The 14,488-nt window shown below is 38.9% G+C and overlaps 1 protein-coding gene across 3 annotated transcripts in view; it reads left to right on the top strand.

Annotated features, from left to right (window-relative positions):
- The window catches only part of RAP1GDS1 (Rap1 GTPase-GDP dissociation stimulator 1), a 176,978-nt gene that overhangs the window by 41,209 nt on the left and 121,281 nt on the right, over positions 1-14,488 (top strand). For 2 of the 3 annotated variants that reach the window (XM_050944426.1, XM_050944424.1), the window contains exon 2: positions 6,784-6,894. In XM_050944426.1, the coding sequence (XP_050800383.1) occupies positions 6,784-6,894 (111 nt within the window). The remainder of the gene's footprint in view (positions 1-6,783; positions 6,895-14,488) is intronic. The other variant, XM_050944425.1, reaches the window with a different exon arrangement.

The raw sequence follows: 14,488 nt of genomic DNA, 5'->3' as shown, positions 1-14,488 counted from the left end.
CTTCTTTTCTTACTGTGAGGATCTGTTCATTGTACTCAGGGCAAGCCCACTGCAAACAGATAGAACTCCTCCTTGTGACAAACAGAATACCAGAGATGCAGGCAGGAAAACATAAGGACATTTGATTACTGAAAATAATAGGGTTTTTGCAGGAGAATATCTGCAGCTGCTTCTCTAAATGGCAGATTCCAAAGCCAGTACAGTTGCTGTATAATTGCAGAATTCAAGTCCCTGCATAAAAGTAATGTGGTGGTCCTTTGGACAGAACCATCTTTTCTCACTAAAATGTCTCCCTCATTGTCATTTGAAACCAGGAAATCAATTGACCTAGATCATTGTAAGGATTTTCAGTTTCTGAACACAGTTTTTGTCCTAGGAAGGACCAAAAAGAGGGATAAAATCTCTAATACAATTTTAGAAATATTTATGTACTTCTGAGACTTGCAGAAGGGAAGCTGATTCTGTCTTAAGAATTTAAATCCATTTGATAAGAGGCATGATTCTGTCTTTGGGAGAAAGAGATTTTCAGATCTATACTTTGGTCATCTTTGCATTGTTTTTTTCTAAGCATTTCATGTAGGGAACCTTTTTCTCTGTAAATATGGCCTTTTGACATTGTGTCCTGAGAGCTGTGGTTCCTTCCTAATTCCCACTTTCTCTTTTGTGTATGTTTGTGGAGTGGGGGTGAGGGTGGGGGAAGGACTGCTATGAAAAAGCCTTCATTTTAGACTGGTGGACTTTTTACAGGAAATCAGATGATTGTATCCAGTATTTTAGACACTCTTACATTGTACATACAGTTTCTTAGTGGTAATCTAATCTAATTTTGATGTGTTATTTATACGATACCTATCATTGTGGTATCTGAGCCTATCCAGTAGAAAGCATTTTAATCACATATTGCAATGTAGCCACATACACACTTTAAAAATAAATCCATGTGATGTACTGTGATGCATCCCGCAGCACCCCAGGCTGTGAGTCACCTTGTTGAGGGAGTCTTGCCTGTGCAGGCTTGATGATAGCTTCCTAACACAGCCAGCCTGTCAGTCACTTAAGCACTCTCCTCTGGACTATAACAACCCTGCCTTTGCCCTGCACATTTACAGTAAACGCACCCCAGCCCCGGAATCCATCCAACGCATGATCACTAGATATCCACAGAAATCCCAGATCCTCTTCCCAAAGGAAAAGTGTACCCCAGTTTACCAGTGTTATCTTAGCGATCCCAGAACTTGAGTTCAATGGCTGTAAAAGAAAAGGAAATTTACTTAAGAAAGAGAAGAGATACAAACAGAATCAGGTGTGAGTGATGGAAACAAAATGTTTCATGTGAAACAAAATGCTGAGATATGAACTAGGGCATACACTTACTAACAGTTACTTTTCCTATCCAATTAGGGAGGTTCTGACCCCAAAGTTCAGTCTCTTGCAGCAGATGGTGGCCACAAGGAATCAGGGCTGTATCTTTCATGAAGCATCCCTGCTCATCCAGGTGCCTCCTCAATGAACGAGTGCAGAGTCTTTCTCCATCCTATGACATCCTGAATTGGTCTTTTGTCTTTATTTGGAGACAGGGCTATCCCCTTGCTGTGCTGTCATTCCTTTTCACTTCCAGGGGGTTTTGATGTTTATAGTTTATTTTTGATGGTTTTCCATTTACTTTTGTGGGTTGTTGCAACAATGAACAATTGAGCAATTAGCTAATTGGCTAACTAGGGAGAAGTGACAACTCTCTCCCACTTGAATGGGCCATTACAGAGACTTATGATTCTCTGGTGACTCATTTTCACTCCAAGACCAGAAGGGCATAACTGTCAATATATTTATATTATTCCTTAAATATTATCTGTACACACATCAGTGATTATGAGAATTGATAAGTTACAAGCTTTCAGTGGAGACCTCACATGCTAATCTTTAGGGATAAATACCATGAAAAGGGTGAATTAGGTGTAGTAAGTTGGTCAGTTCTATGATAGGAGTTGCTTGTAAAGAATAGTGAACCCTTTGCCAGTTGGCGACAATTTGCCACTATGTCACGTTTACCAATCCACACTTTAAAGACAAAAGCCAACATTTTCAGAAGTTTGTGTCTAAAGTCAGACACCAAAGGATCCATAAGCTAATTTTTAGTGGTGCTGAGCACCCTCAACTTCCACTGAAGCCAGAGAGAGCTGCAGATGCTCAGCATTGCTGAAAATTAGGCTGCTTGTCTTGAAGTCCTTAAATATGGATTCAGATGCTAACTTTGGGTACCCAGATTTGAAAATTTTGTCCAAAATGCATAATTTCTATATATAATTGTCTTGTTAATGAAGTATATAAAACAGCAAACCACATTAAAATCTGCTTACTTTGTCTCTTACTCCTCTGTGTCTTTAAATTACATCAGAAATGAACTGAGGCAGAATCCTTCCTTCCCTTTCCAATTTTACTTTTTCATTTAGCTGGGTATAACAGGAACAAGCAGCAACATTTCCCACAATTTCCCAGTCCCACAAGGTCCAGTGCTCCAGTTCTTCTTCAGTAGAGATGGTAAAAAATGTGAAAATATTTCACAGTAAAAGTGTCTTTTATTCCTCTCAATTGTTCAGAATTTGACATGTTTAACTAGTTCTAGAAGTTCTTGCAAGTAGATAAGACATTGGAGTTGGTAGAGTCTGTGGGGGAAAATAAATAAATAAACTAACCACTATGCAATTAAACATGAAAAACAACCCTGTCTTTATACAAATATGCTCTAAGATACCTCGGGGAGCATTAAAAGGGGATTCCAAGCACATCTGAAAGCAATGAAATATCCCCAGCTCAAAAGTGCTTCGTCTGAGAGACATTTTTATCCTTCCTACACTAGGCACTACAATGCATAGAATACAAATATTTTTCCCTTCACAGTTTTCTACTTAATTTGACTTGCAAATTATGAGATGACTGACATTTATTTATAATGTCTATATATTTATACAAAGAATAAAAAGAGTTGCCTGGTTAATGCTCTAGATGTCCTTACCACAAACTACAAAAACACCTGCAAAACACCAGATTCCCTTTCCCCACCCAAAAATCTGACTGATCTTTATAATTGAAGATTCTTTGAGCTGTGCAGTATCTGGACCAGAATTTTGACAAGGCAGAATCCGTCCTACTTGCTTCATTATGTTTAAGAAGGACCATGTAGCAGGAACTCAAGATTATTATTAGAAGCAGCCTCAAATATACTGTCAAGGGAAGATAAAGTGTTTTGCAATTGATTATCCTTTGAATGGAGAGGATTGCAGATTGTATTTGTTCCCTCTCTGTATCAGTGATGAAAAGGTGACTCTCATGACAAAGTGAAGTTGATCGGTTGCTTAAAGTAAATTTTCAAGAAGAGACTATGGACACTTGTATCCAATAAAGAGCAAAATATGTGCAGTTCATTAAATACTATTGGGGCACTACTGCTATGGGAAGTTGGTTTTCCAGCTAGCTTCTTTCACAAGTTTGTGCATAGTTCATGCTGTTTTTCTCTTCAGTGTAGCCAGTTGTTGGGTACAGTTAGAGAAGGGATAGAGTCTGATCTCAGCTGTGTGTGCAATTTGATTGTTACTTGAGACTAGTGTAACTGAGATCAAAATCTATCCTGGAGGGTCAGCAGTGAAAGTGCAGTGTGTGGTTTGTGTATGTGGTTTGTTGCTTTGTTTAGGGATTTTTTGGTTGGTTAATTGATCATTTTACAGTCTACTTGCTCATGGCAGGCAGGAGGCTTTCCCAGCTGAGAGCCATCAATTTCTGCAGAATCAAAGTTTTCATTTTACATATATTTAACCCTTAGGGACATGAAGATAAGTTTCCAAACATGAACGAAGTATAGCTGATGCACTACCCTCTTCCTAAGTCTACAGGTAGAAAACTGCAGTGCCTTCTGTATTTGCCACTGCATGCATCCGATGAAGTGGGCTGTAACCAAGGAAAGCTTATTTTCAAATAAATTTGTTCGTCTCTAAGGTGCCACAAGTACTCCTGCTATTTTTGCGGATGCAGACTAACACGGCTGCTACTCTGAAACCAGTGCCACAGTTGCTGCTCAATCTTTACCATATTGTATCAGAATAATGACCAGTTTTTGCTGCTGCTCTTCAGATCTCTGTAGGCAGCAGTGAAAATAGCAAGCATCAGGTCAATTTCACTTCATTGCAGCATAGGGAAGCTATAACCAACAGCAGAGGTAGACAGTGGAATTGATCAGTGGTAAGAAGGACCCCAAAAAATGGAAAATTAAGGGAGGGTTGGAGTAGCAGAAACTAGTATATTATAATAATCATTAATAAAACACCACCACCACATATGCACCCCATTTGCAACAAGTAGAAAGCTTGGGGATGGGTACAATAGCTGAGAGACATCCCCAATTCCCATTGCAGGTTCTGGGGTGGGAGGAAACCAGTGAGAGAGAGACTACTCCTATCCTCAAGCAGCATGGAGAAATTTAAGTGTAAAGCTTCAAATTTATCAGGCACCTTCTAGAGGGAGCCCTCTATAAAATATGAAGCCCATGAGTGGAATCTAGAACGGGACCCGGGTAACAGTTTCAGCAGCCTCCTCTTTTCTCAACTGCAGAAACGGGGGTGGAGGCAGGCTTTTGACTTAGGTGTTGCCTCCAGTCAGTGGGACTCCCAGTTTTTGTATCTCTGTCTAGTAGATTTAGTCCTCCCATGCTAAGTGTTTGCTGAAGTTTCCAAGCTCTGTGTCAGTATCTGGATGAGCTGAGAGTAGGGGCCTGCAGGTAGGTGGGAGAGAGACAGAGAGGAGATACATCAAAAAAACAGAACCACAGTATAGAGAGAAATTTGCAGAGAGGTGGGAAAAGAAAGAGAAAATGGATAGGAGGAGGTAGAAAACACAATGTTAGGATGTAGTAAGAACAACAGATCAAATATTACTCTGTGAATGTATCTTTTGACAAATTTCCACTGGTCACTGAACAGTTTATCTAACAAATACATTTTTTGTGGTTGTGAACGAGCCAGCTGCCTCCAAGCACCTCCTCCCACCCACGGCCTGACATCATTCTTCAGGCACTTTGGTTTCCTTCTTCAGTTCAGGGCTCCTTAAACCATCCTTAAATCAAACTATCAGATGAGCTCTTCCCTGCTTCATCAACACCTCATCTTGGGTGTTAGTTCATCAACATCAAACCATTCCCAAAATAGAAGTTTTCAGAATCCCCCTCAAGTCCATACTTCAAGTCTTTCCTACTGATGGGCTCCCAAGCCTTCCCTGACTGAAGTCTTTTCCTCAAAAACTCAGGGTTCCCTGTGATGCCTGCTTTCCCTAAAAGTATCTCACTCTCTCTTACTCTTCCTGAGCATACTCCCCTCCAACTTTCTGCTGCTTCTCATAGGGGAATCAGCTCCTCCATCCCCAGCTGGCTCTACTAATACAACCCCATACCCCATCCCAGGTGTTGTAGGCAGGGCTAATTGGACAGACCTGGCTAGGTCTAGGCCTCTGCCTCTTAAAGAGACAGGTCACCTCACTACACACCTTTCCTGCCTTGAAACCTTGCTTGGCCCCTAGGCAAGTTCTGCACTGTTTATTTCTTCTGTTGTCCCTTGCTAGTCTGTTTTTCTAGCATGGGGGGAGGGCAGAGCAAAGCAGCTGTACCACACTGCACCTCAGGATTCAGGTCAGGGCCGTTCGATTACTCAGTGTAGAGAACTACACAGTTCTTAATATTACTTATTTTGAGTAACTATCTCTGATTGCTGATTGAGTTGGCATGGAAACTGAATTACCACTCGTTTTTTTAAAAGGATAGTCCATTCAGACTGAGGTTAGTCATCAGTTGGCAAAGTGAAAAGACTTGTATTGCAGCTGTTAACACTTATACCTTGCCTCTGAATAAACAGAATACTTGAGATGCTAGCACTGGTATTCTCAGTCACTTCTGTGAGAATAAGTGTTCCTCCACAGAAAACAACACTGCGTGTTTTGGGGAAAAAGTGTTATTTCATAGTCTGACATATACAATAGGACTCTCGTTTCCAGAAGCTTCCTTATGCATCAGTTGAATGCAAATAGTAACAGTTTGTGTAATCAACACAAACAGTGCTTATGCTATTATATTTGATGTCCTTATTTAAAAGGCTTTTAGCCTGGCCCTTGTTTTTAACTGGGGCTGTGTGTGTGCATAACCAAGATGGAACCCTCTGGTATATGCAGAAGAATCTACAGCTAAGCAGAAAATGGCATTTGCAATTACTTTTTCTCTCCTCTTCCCCCACCCCCTTTCTGTGAATGAAGACATTCAAGAGGAGTTCACTTTTATCATTTTCTTTTTCTAAGAAGTAAAATGAAAGCAGAGATAGACTCATAGACTCTAGGACTGGAAGGGACCTCGAGAGGTCATCGAGTCCAGTCCCCTGCCCTCATGGCAGGACCAAATACTGTCTAGACCATCCCTAATAGACATTTATCTAACCTAACATACTGCTGCTGTTTTTTCAAACCAGCTAAACTGAGGGAATACTGCTGTTAAAAAAGTTGTTCCGTGACATTTTATAAATGTGGCATCTCATTCTCAGACACAGAATGGGAAGTGTATACTTAAATTAAGAAAAGCTTGATTTTATCCAAAATCTTTGACTCTAGGCTTCTCTAAATCCTCAGCACACAGACACAACTGCCTTCCTTGTTGAAATAGGAGCCCTTTACCTTAGGGTAACTACTTGTGCTCTAAGCATGTTAGCTATCAGATCGATGAGGGCACTGATTTTTCTCTTCTTCATGTTAACCAAGCAGATAATCTAAGTGACGCCTTGAAGAAGCTGAAGATAACAGCCATTGAGAGCACAGCAGATAGCTTGGAAGGATGCTTGGATTGCCTGCTTCAAGCCCTGGCTCAAAACAGTAAGTTTTATTGTCTCTTCAAATTTTGCGCCATATGATCAGATCAGTAAATGAAGGAGGTAGTGCTGTAATGTGAAGCAATGCAAGTAACACAATCCATAGAATTGCTGGATTGGCTGTTCTATTAAAAAGGAAGTCTCGTATAACTTGTGTGTGAATCAGAAAGTGACAAAGATAAAAAAAAGATAGTGAAAGCCATGGATGTTCACAACAGGCATAGTACAGAGCTAGTCCCTGGCAAATGGAGTAAGTTACTTTTCCAATTGTAGTCTACATTCAGAAAGCAAAGGGCAAGGTATTTCTCTTTCAGATCAAAAACTTGAGCACTATTGTGCTTGGGTAGCATGAGCATGGCATTCAGCACTTTCACTTACTCTGAGTAAAGGTGGCACAGGTTGCCAATCCAACCATATAACACATTATTTTCCGAACATGTCTGCTCACACAGTAATCTCCATGATGTTTCCATTAGAAGGGAAAGATTGGATTTCTAAGTACAGTACAATCTTAAGCACGTTGGATGATGACAGAACTAACATTGTCAAGAAGAAAATGAGATGGCTTTTTTTCCCTAAAATCTACAGGGCCCTGTTCCACAAACAGAAAAATTATAGGGAAAATGGAGACAGCAGTCTATAGAACTTGTCCATCTCTAACTTTCTGATTGTGGGATGCAGGCAGAAGATGTGAAAGAAAGATCCATGTAGGTTTCAACTTCACATACTTTGTTAGGGCCAATATAAATATAAATAATCTGATTACATGTATTAGGTAAAATGAAGTTTCTGATTAGAATTTTTCTTTTTTTCATTTTTAAACAAAATAAACCTTGGCTATACCTGCTCTCTGTAACATATCAATACTCTCCTCAAAAGCCCATATTAATCAACTGATCTGATTTCTCTTCCAAGATGCCATTCTACAAGTCATAATTTCATGGCTGTGTAAGTGTAAGATATTTTGTGAAATTTTAACACTGTTAGAGATGCTTTACAGATTATGTAACAGTGTCTGCAGGTCAGGAAGTAATGTTGGTGCATTTTTCTCATCCTGAATAGTTCACAGGGAGACTTTAGCCAGGAAAGTGTCACGCTTGGGGGTTTTGTTGTTGTTGTTTGTTTTTGATCAAACTCCTCTTCAAGGAAGAGAGTCCATGCTTTTCTAGAGTCCTTTGTAAGGTATCTGCAACATTTACCACCATTGAACACCTTCATGTTTAAAGAATATGGGATAGGAAGAGGTGTTTGTGATGTGAAAACATCCAAGGGCTTGGAGTTAAATGAATTGTGTACCATTACCTGTGAGGGTCCATAAATAAATCCCAGTACCCAGCTGGTACGTGCAAAATGGTTCAGGTTGTAGCTAAGGTAGAATTTTATGGGTCATTGCAACATGGGGACTGTGTCTGTTAGCTCCTCCTTATACCACTGAACTCAATTTGGTGTTGGTCGAGTCCTTGTTAGGACCCAGCCCCTGCCCCCTTCAGGGTAATGGAGAGTTGGAAGCCCCATAGTGGTAGTGGAAGCTAGACAACCCTAGGTCTCCTGGGTTTTGAGCCTTCTTCTCCAAAGCTCTTGGCTGGAATGGGTGGGGGAACCCAGCCCCATCCTCTCCATCGGGTTGTTTGGAACCTCCAGAACCAATCCTTCTTAGTCCTCTTTTTCCTCTTTCTGTTGTGTCATTCTAGTTTTTCTTACCTGATGCTGATTGTGGTATCTCTTTTTCTCTGTCTTCTTCAGTGTCTGCTTTCCTTCAATATATTTTTTCTGTCCTCCCACCTCCCTCTTATTTCTTTCTTGTATATTCTTTAATTTCCTCAGATCTTCTTCTTAACTTGTCGCCTGTGTATTCCCCTCGCTTCACCCTATCCCCATCTCTTACACTCAGTTAGAGCTTGTCTACATTTAACATGCTGCAGTGGCACAGCTGCACCAATGTTGCTGAGCTGCTGTAGCATTTCAGTGAAGACGCTACCTATGCCAATGGGAGAACTTCTCCTGTCAGCATAGGTAATCCACCTCCCCAAGAGGTGGTAGCTATGTCCCATTGACATAGTGTTGTATACACCAGAAGTTAGGTTGGTATAACTGCATCGCTCAAGTATGGATTTTCCACACCCCTGAGCAACATAGTTATACCAAGATAGGTTGCTAGTGTAGCCCAAGCCTCACACACAGTGGCACTGCTCGCCAACACATACACACACGGCCCACCCCTTCTCACCTAGCTGTTCTAGAAGGAAGAGGAGAGTTAATCCCCTGTGGCCATGCAGTAGTTCTTCTCTCTGCTGAAACAGCTAACTAGGTTGCTAGCAAATTAGTGCCAGTTATGGATATTTTCCCAGGGGAACCAACAAACACCCAACAGCCTTCAGATAATACCTTTCAATCCTGGGCTGGATTTGAACCAGCCACTTGGAGAAGAAAGTCACTGTAGCTCATTTATAATTCCTCAAGCCATCCAACTCTCTGAGTATATGTTGAATATTTTTGAAAGAAAAATAGCTGGATAGATTTTAAGATTACATCATTAAAAGGCAGAATAATTTTTTTCCTTTTCAAAAATCTAATATCACCCTTAATGAAATATGAAGAGTAAAACAACCCATCCTGGTATCTTGGTATATTACTGAGAAACACTACGAAATTCTAGGGATTCTTCAAATTAGCAAAACCTTACTTCAGAGCATACATGAGGTGACAAGCTGCCCATCCTAATAAAGGAAAAGGTTACAGTTTAGGGTAATTACTCTATTTTTGTGTGATTAATTTTCTAACTTGACAGTACCCCAAAGGAACTAATAAGTTCCATTAACTTGGAAATGGAGAATTATGCGTTTGTGACACAAAGACTAATGCTTCCAACCACAAAGTGGTTTATGTGCCACTCTGTTTATAGCTATACCTGCGATGTGTGGAGAAAAGTATCTTTGCCAGTGGCTGAGTATCAAAAGCATGCAAGAGATTTTTGCCTAGTCCAAAATGATGTTATTGTATAGAAATGATGTCATTGGAGGCCTTAAAGATAGTTTACATAACACTAATCCATTTTAGGTTTGAAGAAAGCAAAACCAAAATAACATAAGGGTTTGAATGTAAAATCAAACAGCAGTTTAGCAACAATGGATAAAACTTTCAAAAAAGACAGTCTCTTTGAAAGACAATTGGACTTAGGTTCCTAAGTACCTAAATCAGTTTTGAAAATGTGGCATAGGCGCCTAAGACTGTTGAAAAATTGACCAAATGTCAATACAAACAATTTCTGTTTTGCTTTAAACTGTGAGAAGCAACATACTTTTTTTTTTTAAAAATCCTCTTAAATTATTTGTTGAGTTGCACCTGTTAATAAGTTTGGTCTAACAGATTGCTGTAAGGGATCAAGCTTCCTAACTTTGCAGCCAGTGGTCAGTTATTAATGATTTAGTAATATATTATGAGCATCCTTCCCCCTGTGCCTTCTAAATTTCCTCTCCCTATTAAACATCCTTCCAGGTCATCATGGTATATAGATTCTTTGTGGAGGTGGAATGTGTGTCAAAGAGATGAGCGTGCCAGTGGTGATTAATGTATTCACAGGCTAAGTAATTGCTGCATAAAGAGTTTTTAAAACTGACTATTGCGGAGAAGAAGAAAGCTCTTCCAGTGGAACTATTGCAGGTGGTGGACAGTCTGGTGAACCCAGGCTGCTGCCACCTAGAAAGAGGTTTGAAAATGGGAATGTGTTTTCATTGTAAAAATGTACAGTGCCTAACAGCAGGCCCCTGATCCCAGACTGTGGCCTCTAGGTACTACTACAATACACAATAATTTCTTTGTAGAGGAATTTTCTTTCTTCAAGAATAAGACTGATTGGATTTGTACTGGATTGGATGCTAATGTGGGGCCAGATCTATGTCCAAAAGAGTCAAATCCCATGGGCCTGATTCTCCATTACCTGGAGTTTTGTGTAGTCATTTATACCAGTGCAAAATGGATGTAAAATGCTGCCATTCTCATTTAGTAGCGCTTTACCCATTTTAGAACTGCCCTTGCTCGGCGAGTCTGCCTCATCTCCCTGCCAGCTCACTCTTCTGTCTCCTTATAATGCCGTCAGTACTTAAAAAATCTTCATGAGGAAGTCTCACTCTTCCCTCACCTCTAGGAATCTTCCAGGGAACAGCAGAAGGGAGAGCTGCTAGTAGAGACAGAAGAGAAGTGCCAAAAATATTGTTAAAATCTGAACATGCAAAAAGTACAAAATTAAACAGAGGGACAAGGTGGATGAGGCAATATCTTTTATTGGACTAACTTCTGTTCGTAAGCGAGAAGAGTTTCTGTGTAAGCTCAAAAGTTTGTTTCTCTCAGCAACAGAAGTTGGTCCAATAAAAGATATTACCTCACCCACCTTGTCTCTTGAATATCCTGGGGCTGACACGGCTACAACAATACTGCATACAATAATAGCAGACCCAGCAAGAGTACCTGTGCATTGTTGTGCTCTGTGCTTTAGGGATTTGACAGTTACGTGCGTGTGTCCCACAGACAGACACACGAACACAATCTCAATTGTCCTGCTAGTGGGGTAGGGAAGAAAGAGAGATTGAAGCAAGTAAGGTATGTCTTAAAAACCATTAAAGGTAAATTAAAATAAAGCTCCAGAATAAAACTGTGGAAAGGAACCAAAGGAGTACTGTATGTCTTAAGCTAAAACAAGTAGGCAGTGTCTCTTTAAATACTAAAACTCAGACATCAAGCAAAACTAAGGATGGAATAATAGCAAATTTTGTGTACCATTAGCATAAGTAATAAGTTTCATTGTTTCATTAGTGCGTGTCTCACAGGCATAGCAGAAGGAACATTTTACCTTAATAGACAATAACCGGAATGCATTAGTGTCCTCACATAAGTCACTGATAAAACAAGAGACCATGGCCTAGTAGGATGAGAGGAGAGGAAAGTTCCATACTCCTCACAGAGCAGAACTGAGGCAAGTTTAAGTCAAACATCTCATCTGAGATCTAAAAATATGATCCTCTGTTTTGTGAAGGAAAGGTGTTGATACTACATCTTCATTTCAGGTTATTTTTCTTTTTATCTAGATATTTACTTGTGCTTTAAAATCATGATACCAGGTCCTTGCCTGAAGCAGGAGGTGTAGTTGGAGAACTAGTGTGCTGTACTGCAACAATACACTATGCTTAAATAGTTCTCAGATTTTTCACGTTTGGAAGCCATAGACTTGAGACTATATCCTGGTTAAAATCTATTTGAAAGGATTAAACTTTTCCAGACCATATCATATTTTTTTTAAGTTTAGAGGAAATTTTACAGTACTGCTCCACAGTCTGCTCATGCTCTACAGACTATCCTCAGAGTACATGGAATAAGGCCATAATGACAATTTTACAGCTAGTCTGTTCTTTTGAAGGTGGAAATAAATAATGTCTAGGTAGGTAGTTCAGAATATGGCTTATATAGGGAAAGTCCTGTCTCATTTCTATCTAGCAAGGTCAGATGTTTAAACAAAAATATCAGTGTTCGTGCCAAAGGAGCCCCTGAATGTAAAAGGTTAGATTTGTTCCTCAATTTAGTAGTTGTATTATACACAGGAGCCTATAACAGGCTTATATAAATGAAAATGAAACTGCTATTATAGTTCATTATTCTATATGGCATAGAAAGGGTCATTTTAACAGAAAGGTGCCGAGTAACTTTATTTTTAAAATGACTAAAAATATTTAGTTTTGAGAAACAGAAAATGGGGGGGCAACTCTTATGAATTGTTCCTTGTATTGCCAACTCAGAGGTGTGACTCCCATTAGTTTAGCCACAGAGGTACTTCTACTTCCCTTAAGGGAAACTATGATTACAGCCAAGCAAAATAATCATAGTTATTAATACTGGCTATTTTATTATTAAAGAAAGGAAAAGAAAACATCAAACAAAACAATACAGCACAAATGATAAACTGGTTATGTCTGTTACAATCTCTTCTGTATGCCTCTCTGTGGAGAGCATTTAGCAGAGATTACACCTTTGAGAGTGGGCTGCTTCTGGGGACTTTTCTTTAGTAAGTGAAAACAAACATATATTTAGGCTTGACAGAATTCAATTTTTATTTTTTTTTATAATTTTGATGGATGAGCTCAATGTGTATTTTTAAGTTTTTTATTTTTATCAATTTAAATTTTCACAGTTGCGAGAAATTATGGAGTGGTCAGGCAATAGCGGGGAGTCAGACAACAATTATGTAAGGGCAATAGACATTGAAATTCAAAAAGTTTAAGCATTAGAATTTAAAACACAAATTGTCAATTGCACATGTCAAAATATATAGTGTAAGTATCCTTAAATCAAGCTCTAATAAGTTCTCAAGTAGCATTTTTCTCTCTTTGCCTATCTGTAAATTTTGATTATTGTAGATAGAAATATTTTTTCGTTGGGTGTGTGTGTACCATGAAATTGATATTTTCATGCGTTTACGGATAAATCTAATCCTTATAAGCCTAAGTATATTGTTTCTGAAATTTGTGAGCCCAATTTAGTATCTCATAGATACTTAAGCTGTTTATAATTGGGCAACAGAACTTGTTAAAGGGCAGATTCTCCTGGTGGTTATTATTAGTAATCAAGCAGTTTATAACTGGGCAAAGTAAGTAGTCTAACTAAATCCTATGAAATGGAAGAAAATATTGAAAGAGAAGAAGCCACTTAAGGAGCTTTCTTAAGTCAGACCAGTTACAAATATTAAGAATCTTAAATCCAATCAAATCCCACTATTTTGCTGTTTACCAGTATTGAGCCCCATCTCCTTTTCAAGAATACATGGTCTAACCATTGGTGATTAACAGGAGAAACAGTCATCAGCTTAAAAACAAGAGGATTTCCCTATCCCAGTAAAATCATTACTAGAGTTTAAATCGTTAGCAGTGGCGTAGTTAACTTCTCTCACCAATCCATGTTGAAGTCTTGGGGTGGTTTCCTTTGGCTGGTTTTTTCTGGAGTTCTCTCTGTTTTTCTTGTTTGTCTGTGGCAGCCTGCTTGAAAAGTTTGACAGGATAAGTTGATGAGTGCTTGTTGTTAAGAGTAGCAGAGGGTGTGAGAGTGGGAGGGATGCTCACTTCTCAGTTTTTTTTTATATTCTTCTCTTTCCTATTTCCATGAAATTATTAGAAAACACACAGATTTCATGCTTGTTTAGATTCAGATTGGCTTATTACCTCCATGGGTTGTCCTTAGGAGCCTCTTCATCTTATGAATATGTAATTTGTTAATGTATATGTGCATTAGAGTTATAATTTTTTTTGACAGATGTATTTCCTTTGTCTTTGTCATGGGAGATTTTCAAGAATATCTTTAAAGTTAGAGTTTTATCTCTTTATTTACTCAATTTCTGAGGAATTTCTTTAGTTTGATTAGAGTTCAACAGGAAATGAAATACTGTTTTAAAGAATCCAAACACTTATGTTCTTTATAGAAAGTTTTTTAGTTCTCAGAAACAATCTTTTTAAACTTAATGATTTCTTCAACAGTCCTTAGCTTAAATAGTTATAAAAGAAGTTGTTGATTCTTTAAAACAATTTTTAGAGAGATGATTCTTCTTGTCTTCCTGAGTT

The sequence above is a fragment of the Gopherus flavomarginatus genome, chromosome 3, assembly GCF_025201925.1.
Source record: "Gopherus flavomarginatus isolate rGopFla2 chromosome 3, rGopFla2.mat.asm, whole genome shotgun sequence".
Classification (NCBI taxonomy): domain Eukaryota; kingdom Metazoa; phylum Chordata; order Testudines; family Testudinidae; genus Gopherus; species Gopherus flavomarginatus.
Note: the sequence above shows the minus strand (reverse complement) of the source record. Positions and strands in the feature narration are given on the sequence as shown.